Source organism: Galeopterus variegatus, unplaced genomic scaffold (genome assembly GCF_000696425.1).
Source record: "Galeopterus variegatus unplaced genomic scaffold, G_variegatus-3.0.2 Scaffold12179, whole genome shotgun sequence".
Taxonomy (NCBI): domain Eukaryota; kingdom Metazoa; phylum Chordata; class Mammalia; order Dermoptera; family Cynocephalidae; genus Galeopterus; species Galeopterus variegatus.
In genome coordinates, this window is record NW_007738290.1 from 5,359 (window position 1) to 18,073 (window position 12,715).

The 12,715-nt window shown below is 40.3% G+C and overlaps 1 protein-coding gene across 1 annotated transcript in view; it reads left to right on the forward strand.

Annotated features, from left to right (window-relative positions):
* Positions 1-500: 500 nt before the first annotated feature.
* The window catches only part of LOC103610970 (receptor-type tyrosine-protein kinase FLT3-like), a gene marked incomplete at its 5' end in the record, with an annotated part of 35,351 nt that continues 23,136 nt past the window's right edge, over positions 501-12,715 (forward strand). Inside the window, 6 exons of the mRNA XM_008595019.1 lie at positions 501-703; positions 4,951-5,066; positions 9,626-9,755; positions 11,423-11,550; positions 11,881-12,020; positions 12,114-12,267. Coding sequence (XP_008593241.1) covers positions 501-703; positions 4,951-5,066; positions 9,626-9,755; positions 11,423-11,550; positions 11,881-12,020; positions 12,114-12,267 — 871 coding nt within the window. The remainder of the gene's footprint in view (positions 704-4,950; positions 5,067-9,625; positions 9,756-11,422; positions 11,551-11,880; positions 12,021-12,113; positions 12,268-12,715) is intronic.

Sequence of the window (12,715 nt, forward strand, 5' to 3'; positions counted from 1 at the left end):
GGTCTGTATGTGGGATCCAAACCCTCGGGTGGGAGCGCCGCCGCACTTCCCAAGCAGCGCACTATCCAGTGCACCACCAGGCCGGCCCACCTTGTATGTGTTTCTGTCTCCAGACTCCTCTTCTTATAGGGACACCAGTCGTATTGGATTAAGGCCACCCTAATAACTTCATTGTAACTTGATACCTCTGTAAAAATTTTATCTCCAAATAAGGTTACATTCTAAGGTATTGGGGACCTCAACATAGGAATTTGAGGGGCTGGGGATGGGGGAAACAATTCAACCTATAACAGTCTGTACAACATTTTAGAAATCCAGCCTAAAGTTATTTATCTTCTCTTTAGAGAATTATAAATTTATAGGATTTTCAGTCAATGCTGTATTCTCAATGGGTTTCAGGGTGTCATGTGTGCATGTATTTGATAAAGGTTTCCTGCTAAGCAGAGGATGCTATAAACATGCAATACTTGTAAATTCACATTGTTCTATCTACTACGTAGGTGTCAGAATCCCCAGAAGACCTTGGGTGCGTGCTGAGACCTGAGAGTGCCAGGGCAGTGTATGAAGCTGCGGCTGTGGAAGTGGACGCATCTGCGTCTGTCACACTGCAGGTGCTGGTCAGCATCCCAGGGAACATCTCCTGTCTCTGGGTCTTTAAACACAGCTCCCTGAATTGCCAGCCTCACTTTGATTTACAAAACAGGTAAGAGGGGCGATGTGCAGCCACCTGGATTTTTAGAGGAATACTTTCTTGCATAATATGTGGTTAATTTGGAATTCCTTTTCAAGTTTCTGCCCGTATTTATTATACCTCTTCTCTCCACTGAAATAACAAACCAAGAATATAGTTAGGGCATGGACACATGACTCAAATCCCATAGGATGTACAACACAAAAAGTGAACCCTGATGCAAACCATGGACTCTAATTAATAATAGTGTATTAATATTAGTTCACAGATTGTAACAAACATACCATACCTATGTAAAATGGTAATAATAGGGGAAACTGTGTGGAGGGAAGAGTGTTTATGAGATTTCCCTATACTTTCTGCTCAACTTTTCTGTAAATCTAAAACTGCTCTAAAAAATAAATTCTATTAATTTAAAATAATAATATATATAATTGTTATTATATTATTATATATTTTATATATAGCAATTATTATTATTATACGTATACACACACACACACACACACACACACAGAGCACACAATTATTATTAACCCTGCTCAGGGTTAAAACAAAAAAAAAGAAAAAGAAAAAAATTGTATATATAAAAAGAGAGAGAGAGAGAGAGAGGCTGGCAAAATGTAAAACAAATATTGAAAAGAATATTTGGGATTTTTAAAATTAATATTATTTTTTACATTCTATGATGTTGTTGCAGAGCAGTTGGGAGGGAGGGGGAGAGGAGAAAGGGGAAGGAAATGGGATGGAAGGAGGGAGGAGGAGGGGTGGGATTGAGGTCCTTGGCACCCCCTTCATTCCCACAGGGGAGATCAGGGGGCTTCCAGTGGTGGCTAGGTCATTGGTGGGCTGGGTGCAGATGTCAGGGGGGTGTGGCAAAAGCCCTCGCCCCGCCCCCACCCAAGCTTGGGAACCCAGGGCATCCTTGCTGCGGCTCAGTGGTCATCTCTGGTCTGGTTGTGGGTGTTGGGGGGTGTGGCTGAGGCCCTCAGCTCCCTGCTGCACTGGCTTTGGGGAGCCTGGGGCACTTCCTGCAGTGGCTCAGTGGTCATCGCTGGGGGAGTTGTGCATGTCGGGGGGGTGTGACTGAGGCCTGAGGCCCCCACCCTCAGGACTGGTTGCTGGTGTCAGGGGGCATGGCTGAGGCCCCCGGCCCTCCCGCCTTTCTGGCTTGGTAGCCCAGGGGACTTCCAGTCTTTCTAGGTGTTATAGGTGTTCTTTGGTGAAGTGAGACCTTTACTAGTTAATATCAAACTTTGTGTCTGGTTGTGGGTACTTTGTTTTTTCTTTCAGTTTTGTGTTTGATTATTTGCTGTTCCCACCACTTAAACTCTGCACTGGAACTAATTTGTTGTCCTTTGCTTACTTCTAAAATGGGGGAACTTCCTGTGGGGGCCAGTACTTGAGCCTGTGGTTGAGCTAAATTGCTGCTTTGCTGCCAATTCCCTAGGAAAGGCCTTTTGTGCAGCTCAGGTTTTAATGGTTGACTTTATAGGTACTTCTGGCTCTTGGGAGATCTGGTGCACCCGGGTTGTGTAGAAACTCTGGTCTGGGACTGAGTTTTTTCATCAAACTTCATCCCGTGCTATTCTGCATTCCTGACCAGTCTCCTCTGAGTGGTCCTATGCTGATTGGGGTACAGATCAGCGGTCCTTGCTGTGCCCCAATGTTCCCCTGGTGGACCCATCTCCCCCACCACCCATGCTCCAAACACTTCCCATGGAACAGGCCATGTGCCAGTCCCTTGCGATGACTCACTGGCCTCTGAGTGGCTCCTTTTTTTTAGTTGTTGTGGCTTCTCACTCCTATATGGGTCCACGGGAACCCTATTAGTGGTCTTGCTGACCTGGGGGCCACCAGGCTCTCTTCTCCTGTTGCCGCCTCCATGCAACTTCATCCGAAGGGCAAGCTGCGGCTTTTGCCAGCTCCTGCTCCATGTGCTCAGCAGCTCCAGCCTGGAAGTGGCTGGGATTCAAAATGGTTGGAGCAATTTTTTCTTTCTCTCATCATGGCTTCTCTCACCTTCATGCACCCGGTAGGTCTCTCCTCCTCTTCCCCTGAGCTCTAGTGGCCCCAGCTTGGCTATTGTTGCTTTTTTATAGTTGTAAATTGGTTGATTTGTGGGAGAGAGTGACACTGGGGACCTTCTCTTCTGCCATCTTGACCGGAAGTCTATTTGTGATTTTTGAAGTATCTTTTTTCTTTAACTGGATATCTTGTTAAAGATAAAGTTAGAAAGTTTTCATTTCATTCTATTTTAAGTAGAAAAAAATTTCTCTCTGGGCAATGCTTCAGGAAAGAACATTTGGTTTTATCTATTTTGTTTCAAAACATGATAAGCAGAATTACAGTAGTATGTGATATCCACAAAATATTTTGGGAAGACATTGACTGACAATGTAAGGAACACTGGTCTCATTATGCAGAAAAATATCTTAGCCTAGATGCTTGGATAATGTCCAAACCTCTGTCTAACTCTATGCCACTTGCTGCCCCCTGCTGTCCTTGTCCTCTTGCTGAAACCAGATAGGGCAAAAGACACAGGCCATTTAAATGGCCACTGAGTAGTTCTAAGGCTGCCTTTTTTTTTTTTTTTAGTTCTTGGGGATGTCTGGTGCCCCATGGCTGTAGAGAAGGCATTGTCTTTCCAGGAACAATGCAGTAAATGCTCCCCAAATAGCCTGAAAGGGGTGTCATGCTCCCTAACTGAAGTATTGGAGAACATCTCTGTGACAGTCTTGTATCAATTATTTGCATTTGTTCTTTAAGGTCAAAGAAACTCTTCAGTAATTTTTGGGACAGTGGGTATAATTCTGAAGTTTAGTTCTAAACCTTGGATCACGTTCATTTTCCTTTCCTCTTCTGAGACTGTATTATTTCTGTTTTTCAATTACTTTTATCTTGGGGTTAATCCAAAGCTCTATTCTCTTAAGAATTTTGGCTTAAGGAAATGTTCTGGAAATCTTATTAAGATTTTATGCCACAACAGTTCTCACTGGATTGAGACCAAAAAACAGAGAAGTAGGATTCTCTTCACTCCGTAGATGCCGCCTTTGTTGCTCTAGGACAGGAAGTCCAGTTTGTTAGCCAAAGTCATGGTTCTCATACGGGTTAGTTACCAAAACATTTTCAGTGACTTTTTCACAGTAGAGAATGATAGAAATTTATATCTGGACTGTGACTTATAGGCGGAAAGATTGAACACCTAAGCTTTCAAGATTTCACAAATGACACTAGGAGAGCGAATGGTTTTGAGAAAGAAAGCACATCACCAGAACAGATCTGCAGAAGCAAATCAAACACACACCCTAGTGATTTGCTGTCTATGTGAACACAAGCACGTGTGCTCCAGAGCATGCTCCTTGATGCTCTAAAGCAGGGCTTCTCGAATACAACATGCATCTGGATTGCCTGGGGATCTTGTTAAAATGCAGATCCTGATTTAGTAGGTCCGAGTGGGGCCTGAGGTTCTGTATCTTTGTTAACTCCCAGCTACACTAACACTGTTGAAGAATGACCACACTTTGATCAGTAAGGGTCTAGGGTCAGAAAGTGTAAAATGAAATCCAACACCACTCCATAAACTGCTAGAGAGTACTTCTAGCTGTAATGATGAGAGTGGGTATCACCAAACACACATCAAAGTTGTCTCCTTGAAGAGAATGCTCCTAGCCAAATTTATTTCTACCAATTATCTGAAAAGTTTAAAATACTAACATTGAGACCCCTTTCTCCTTACATCTGTGTGATATTTAGTGTAATTATTACCTCAAAGGACAATGCCTTCTGTCAGATTTTGCTTGAATTCTTTCACTTAGAGAGACAGTGTATCTCACTTATACATTGATCTGGTTCTGCGAATGGGAAACTGAAGCTGGTGACCAGGTGACTGGACACATACGATCATGGAGGGTGCTTAGTTAATGGAAGGGAATGGAATGCCACTACCAAGGGGTGGCCCAGTAAGGCTGTGCATGTTTCGGATGGGAGTTTCCCTCTTAGGGGCTCGGAGAACACGAGATGATGGCGCTAGAATGGAGCTGACTCACTCTCAAGGGAGGGACCCGTTAAAAGTCAAGGTCAGACTAACAATGCTCAGGCCACGTGTTGGGCACATCCATGTCCTCTACAGAGCAGCCGTCCGTGCCACCATCAGGGAATGCGGGAGCCACCAAACCACCTTCTGAGTCAGTATGAAATTTTATGTTTTTAGTTTCACACATTTTCCAAAATGACCAGTTCTCTTTCCTGTTTTGCAGAGGAGTTGTCTCCATGGTCATTCTGAAAATGACAGAAACCCAAGCTGGAGAATACCTACTTTTTATTCAGAGTGAAGCTGCCAATTACACAATATTGTTTACAGTGAGTATAAGAAGTAAGTCCAGCTCTACTAGGTATTCACAGTATTCCACAGGAGTGGTTTAGAACTCGTTAGCTTGTGACCAGCTGCTCTAGTCACAGCACTCAGGTTTCCCTCAATATGTAGTTGAATTGATTGAATTCGCTTCAACCATCTGTATAACCTAGTGAGAACCTCTGGCATGTCCTGTGGACTCAGAATGAGAATGCTATTTTGAACCTGGGCCATCCTCTATTCAGGTCCCCCACTTTTCCAGTAACAGATGGCTGACAGGGAAGAAATGGAAAACAATTTGAATGTGGAATCAGAAAACCTGGGTTCTAATTCTGGTTCTGTACTTCCACCTTTGGCAGGTCACATAATCTCTCTGAGCCTCAATTTCCTTATCTGTAAAATGAGGATAAAAATATATACCTCACAGGATTATAAGGTCTCAGTGCGATCCCATAGAACTTTTGAGATGATGAAAATGTTCTTTATCTTCTCTGTCCAGTACAGTAGCTGCTGGCCACACATGGCTATTGAACACTTGAAATGTGGCTTGTGTGACTGAGGAACCAAAGTTTTAATTTTAATTTTAATGAGTTAAAAGTTGAATTTAAATAGCCACATGTAGCTTGCAGCTACTGTATTAGACAACACAGGTCTATACAAATGTCAGACCACACGTGGGCTATAAGGAACAATCCGCATGGTCCTACCAAGGGAGGCAGCAGTGCAGTTGGCAGTCACCCCCTGCAGATGCTTTGCAGCTTCTCTTTGCTTCGTCCCCACTTGCACAGAGGCAGTGCTGTGCACACTGAACATACTGCTTTAGCTTACCTGACTAATAAGCACTAAAAGAGCTGCTTTCACTTAGTTCCCCATGCTTTTGGGGGCAAGGGCAGTGCTCCACAAACTCTGGGCTTATGCTGCTTTAAATTAGGTTCTCAGGCTATGCATTGGTACAACTTGCCAGGCTCCCTCTTCCTTGTCAGTGACTCAAATGCACCCAGCCAAGGTGTGTGGTATGTGGGTGTCCAGCCACGGGGTGCCTCAGCCATCTTTTGCCGAAGGTGTTCTTCATGCATCACCTCAGATGCTTGCAACACACCTGCACTAACGTAGATGAGCAACAGACTGTTTGAGAGGTGCAGTCATGGGCACAGGTAGAGGCTGATTTAAGCCAGGTCTGCACTCTCTACACTACTCAACACTGGGTGTTGTGTGAGAGTGTGTGGTCTTGCAGTCAAAGCTAAAACAGACATGTCATCTTACTGGGATTGAGGGTGGGGTATTAAGTTCTAAAGTCAGTCTGTAAGGCAAAAATCGGGCGAAGTCAAAATTTGTCAAAATTTATTCTGGAAAACCCTTCAATTACTCTGAAATCAGTAGGTCCAAAGACCTGGAAGCTCAAAATTCGAGAGTTACTTTTAGCTGCTCTTTGGTTTTGGTCTTGTTCCTTGTCCCCTTCCCAGTCTCTCACTCCACTCTGTGGGACAGTTAAGTATGTGCTCTAGGTTGGAAGAGAATAAGAGATTTCTTGCTCTCTCTCTTCCTCTCTCTTGATCTTTCTTTCTCTCTCTTTTTTGCCAAGTATGTATAGTTGTATAAGAGAAGTGGGCATCTGCTGTGTCTCTGTTACATAAATGTACTTCAAAAATTTCATGGAAAGATTTGTATTATCTTTTAATTTTATCTTTCCACAAACTTTTTGAAGTACCCTCACATTTAGGGTACCTTCCTTTCACTTAAGATTTACCATGTAAAAATATAATAACAATCATTCAAGTAAATTGTAACATGTTTGCAGTATTTTGCTGGGTGCTGAAGTTCAAAAAAGAGATGGGAGAGACTTGACAACAGTCAGTGTGAAAGGGTTTAGAGAGTCAGGGAAAAGGGTTTAGTCAACTACAAGCTCAGTATTAACCAACAGTGTGGCGTGGTTGCTAAAAAAGTGAGTTTGAACCGTGGCGGTGTTCATGAAAATATAATATCTTGATTAAGAAAACGAGTACAAGATTATTATTTTTAATTATACATTTTTTTCAGATGAACGTTGACAAAATAGAGCTAGCTAGAAAGTGAAGAACTTGGAATTCTTTAAATTAGGAGAGCTGAAGGAATTGGGAATGTTTCACATGGAGAAGGAAATACTTTGAGGAGAGAAGGTTGATTGCAGTGTAATGCAGATGAAATTCTTCTGTGATTTGAGTAAGGAAACCTGGCCTAACTAGTTAAAGTACCTTGGATGGTAATTATTTACCTTGACCTCAGTTTTTGATTTTAAATATTGGAAGGATTTCCATGTGGAAACAAAGCTAGACTTTCAAAAAAATTGCTCTAGAAAGCAGAACTGGGACCAATGTTTCAAAATTACAGGGAGAAAAGGTAGAAAGCACCACAAAATGGGAAAAGATACTTGCAGTTCACAATCAACAAAGTATTAACAGTTGTAATATATAAAGAGCTTCTATAAATCAATAATAAGTAAACTAAACTAAACAAAAACCCAGTAGAAAAATGAGCAAAAGACATGAGTGGGCATTGCATTTTCATAATATAAAATCTAGATGGTCAATAAACACATGTTAAAAGATGAAATTAGGCACATTAAAGTTTTATGCACATTAGAATTTTAGAGGTTATTCAAGCAGACAGTGATTCATGAATCAGGCAGTGCCAGATGACAAGCAGTGCAGTTGGGCTCTACCAAGGGTATGTGAGGGAAAAACTTTTATAAGGTGTTTGCAGAAGCAAGACAAATAAAATATTTGATTGGCTAAAATGTAAAGTCCCTAGTTAGAAGTTAGTTGGCAGTTTTTGTTTGGTAGTCTCTAGTTAGAGGTTAGTTGGCAGTTTCTGATTGGTCAAGTGTAAGTTTCATTTTATTGGGCCAGCCTGTGGCTCGCTTGGGAGAGTGCGGTGCTGACACCAGGTCAAGGGTTAAAATCCCCTTACCAGTCATCTTTAAAAAAAAAAAAAAAAAAAAAAAGTTTCATTTTATTGCTTACACTGAGTTGGATTTGGGTTTGCTTACGTAGGAATTCAAGGTGGGGGAACCTTCTCAGCCTAATGGCCTACCAATTAATTATGTTAATATATGTTAAGATAGAAATTGAGAGATCAAATTAAGACTCTAGTAAGATATTTTATACCCACTAGATTGTTGAAATTAAGTCTTGGTAAGTAAGTATATAGAGCAGTAGGCACTCCCATATCCTGCTGTGTAAGTGTAAGTTAGTGTAACCTCTCTGGAAAACAAAGTGTCATTTTGTGTAAAGCTGAACATGCTCATGCCATGTAAACCTGCATTTCCATTCTTATGTGCATTATTAAAGAAACAGTTACACACGTGCCTCAGCAGAAATGAATGGAATGTTCATAGCACTTTGGTTGATAATACAAAAAATGGGAACAACCCAAATGTCCACTGCAAGAATATGAAAAAATAGATTGTGATATATTTGCCAATGAAATACTATGTAGTAGTAAAAACTAAATGAAGTATAGCTATGTGCAAAACCATGCATGAAACTTTAACATAAGGTTGGATGAAAAATGAAGCTGTGGAATCTACATATTTTGTGATACCATATTTTGAAGCTTAAAAACTTAACAAATCAGTATATTGTTTAGAGACACCCATCTGTGTGGTAAAACAATTTTTAAAAGTGCAAGAATGATAAACACAAAATTCACGATAAAGGTTACCTATGGTTGAGAGATGGTGAGAAGCACAAAAATGTATTAAAAAGTACATTCCAGTTATTAAGTTGAATAGTGGGCCATGGGTAATTGTTCTTACTATTATAATTCAAAATTTATACTTCATATATTCTTTCATATGTATATATCAAACAATACATAATATTTTAAAACTAAATTTATTATAAGGAGGGAGATTGGAATTCAGTATACGGAAACTTTCTTTAAAAAAGAGTTTCCAAAAAATTGGAATGATTTGCCCTGGGATGTAGTGAACTCCAGTCCCTAGAGATGTCCAGGCAGAAGTGGAAAGTCTATATGTTAATCACAGTTGGAAGTGAAGGATGGGGAAGGGGGGGGAGAGAGCAAGCATGTCTGCGTGTGTGTGTGCATGTGCGTGCGTGTGTGTGTGTGTGATGGTCCAGTGTGGATGGGAGGCTCAACTTAACCTCTAAATTCTGTTCCAGTTCTAACTCCATCCTACTGTATTTCTGCATTTCTAAATTTTAGTATATTTCTGCCTAGTTCAAGATAAAATTATGGGAATGTTGAGTTTTAAACTATATGTTAAATAAGGAAGGGCTTTAAGCTATATGTTATTGTTAATTTTCTTTTTCTTATACATATGTGTATTTTCACATGGCCTCACTCCCTGTACTTTAGTTATCTGTGGGTGTGTAAAATACCCTAAGAAATTGACCAAGAGGATACGTGTTAAAGTTGTTGTGGCAGCCAGAGTTCGTATATTGGCTGGGTGGGGGGAGCAGAAGACACTGCTGTGGTATTAACTATGAACTTTTCTTAGTGATGTAGAATTATTTTTTGACAGGGTTGCTAAGACAGTTATTTCTAAAATATTAAAATGTTAATAATTTTCGATGCTTTAGATACACTGCTTTACACATTACGAAGACCTTACTTTAAAAAAATGGAAAACCAGGATGCCCTGGTCTGCATATCCGAGAGTGTTCCAGAACCAATTGTGGAATGGCTGCTTTGCGATTCACAAGGCGAAAGGTATGACGTGTACAACGATAACTGCTGTTATTATTTTATTTTTTCGGTCTTTTCCCAATTTAGTTGGCATTAGACTGTAAGTAAAATCTAATTTAACCTCATTTAAACAGGAAACATTGGCTCCTTGAACTTAAAGAATGACTAGTATGGGCTTCACAGGAAGGGTGACGGGTGATTTTTTAGTAAAGGGGCCTTTTAGAACTCCTCAGGTCACCTGCAGCGTCCTCCCTGGGGCATTACAACTACACAGCAAAAAGCCCTTTTAAGTTACGGGATTGTTGGCTGCTTGAGCATCTGGGGAAAAAAGAAAGATGGATTTTAAAGTATAATTCCTTTATAAGTAAGAAATTTCCTGTGGCTAAATGTTTAATTTGTGATTATTCTGCTTATTCTGAAAAAAAGCAGCTTAATATGATTGTTTAAGGATATAGAATGTAGAGCCAGCTAGTCTGGGTTTGACCCCTGATTTGCTTACCGGCTGTGTGGCCTTGGACACGTTAATTAACCCCTGTACCTCATCAGGTAACAAGTACTCACCCTGTAGGATCGTTAGTATGATTCAATGAACTGATATATGTCCAGCACACAGAACAGTGCCTAACAGGTAGTGAGCATCGTATAAATGTTTACTTTTCTTTTTCATATGTGCCATCGCTAAGTTCTCACAACATGCAGTTGGAACTAATTAAAATTTACTTAACAACTTTTATTTAAAATGGGACTAAACAGAAGGAGAAAAAGTAAAAACCAGGTTACCAAATGATATGAATGTTATTTCAAATTTTAGAAGAAAAAGAGGTTACCTGTAGAAATATGTGTAACGTGTGCATGGAAGAAAAAAGATTGGAAAGATAACACACCAAAATATTAACAGCTGTTATCTTGGGGTGGTAGAAATATGGATAATTTAAGGTTCTTTTCTTTGGGTTTTTCTGTATTTTCCAAAATTTCTACAGTGAACTCAATTATTGTTGTCTTGTAATAAGAAAAAAATGACGCCTGGAAGGATCCCTAGACAAAGAAACGAATACATTTGGCTAAAGTAATAAAGAGGAGTGGGTGTCTCTACACAGACCCCAATCCATGACCCGCCTGCGGGGAAGGAACAGCTAGGGAGACTGTCACTGGAATCCAATGTCCACTTTCTGCTGAGGTGGGAGGAGGGGGTGGGACACCTCGGCTTTCCTCCTCCGTTTGCTGTGGGAACTCGGGTGACTTTTGCAGCTTCAGCTTCACTCCCTCTCACTGGGTGTCTGCTTCTGTGCTTGGGGGAAGAAGATGCCCTCCAGGTCAAGCTGCATGAAACCCCTTCCTACTTCTCTCCTCTCTTTTTTTTCTCTTTCTGTCTTCTTTCTCCATTCTTCCTTTCTTTCCCGGTTTTTAAATGACAACAACAAAAGAGGTCACCAAACACAAAAAATGTTAAACTGTCTTGTTATGTAATTCTCTCTAGTGTTATGCTAATTAGTTGAGATAATGAATTACTAGCCAGTTCCCTTAGGAACCCTTTGCTGAAACCAAACCTTTGGGTTTGTTTACCTTTTGACCGACTCTTTCCTTTGTTCTCTTGAAATGGGCTCTAGAACTTTTAACTCTGTTCTTCTCCTGAACATTCGTTTGTAATTTTAAAACATGTCTTGTCAATGGTGTTTATTTCCTAATTGTAGCTGTAAAGAAGAAAGTCCAGCTGTTGTTAAGAAGGAGGAAAAGGTACTTCATGAATTATTTGGAGCAGACATAAGGTGCTGTGCAAGAAATGAACTGGGCAGGGAATGTACCAGGCTGTTCACAATAGGTAACACTACAATATCATGTGCTGTTATTTTCAGTGACTATTCCTTAGAAACTAACTATCTGGGACTAACAGTAACTGCTTAGGTAATTATTCAGCTTCAGAAATTCTGTAGTGCCTTTATACCACTTTAAATGTAATATTATGGATTCTGTAAATGTTATTTTCTTCATAGAAGAGTAGCCAATCTCTAAAAGATTCTTTTATTGATGTGGTTAGTAACATTTGAGATGATGATAAAATCTTTGTTCTTCACAATTTTCAGGATACATTTCGTGATGAAGAAAAAAAGTCACTTTTTTCCCCCTTACTTGGTATGTTTTCATCTTCTAGATCTAAATCAAACTCCTCAGACCACACAGCCACAATTATATCTTAAAGTGGGGGAACCCTTGTGGATAAGGTGCAAAGCTGTTCATGTGAACCATAGGTTTGGGCTGAGCTGGGAATTAGAAAACAAAGCCCTCAAGGAGGTAATATGACAAGTTTATATTCTGAAAATGAAGGATGAACTAATAGCACAGGTTGAAAACATTAAATTCAAACTCTGTTTTATTAAAACCTAGGGCAGCTACTTTGAGATGAGTACCTATTCAACAAACAGAACTATGATACGGATTCTGTTTGCTTTTGTATCATCAGTGGGAAGAAATGACGCTGGATATTACACTTGTTCCTCCTCAAAGCATCCCAGTCAGTCCGCTTTGGTTACCATCCTAGGTAATGCAGGCTGCTCACACCTCTTTATTCATATTTTTAGTTGCTTTAGTGTGGAATGTGAGGTATGTAATCCAAACTCCAATTTCAATATAATGTTACTATCAAAAAGCTGAAAAAGGAACCGAGTTATTCTAACTGTACAAGCACTTAGATGCATTGAAATTTGGGTGGGCTAAGTGGGATTTGAAAATAACCACATTGAAGTAATCTCAGATTAGGCCATAGCCTTCAGCCATAATGAAAATGCTAAGAAACGCAGTGATTCTCTTAGCAAACTGGTAAGAAAGTATTCCATGAGAAAGCCTTGTGAATATTGCCAGCCAGATTGCTTTCATTTGTGCCTTGAGATTATCTTATGTGGGACTCATCACTGAGAGAGTTGTTCTGGCTGAGAGCAAGCGTTTCCAGATTTTGTCAGGGGCTCCTAGTGTGTATGTGGTTAGCCACG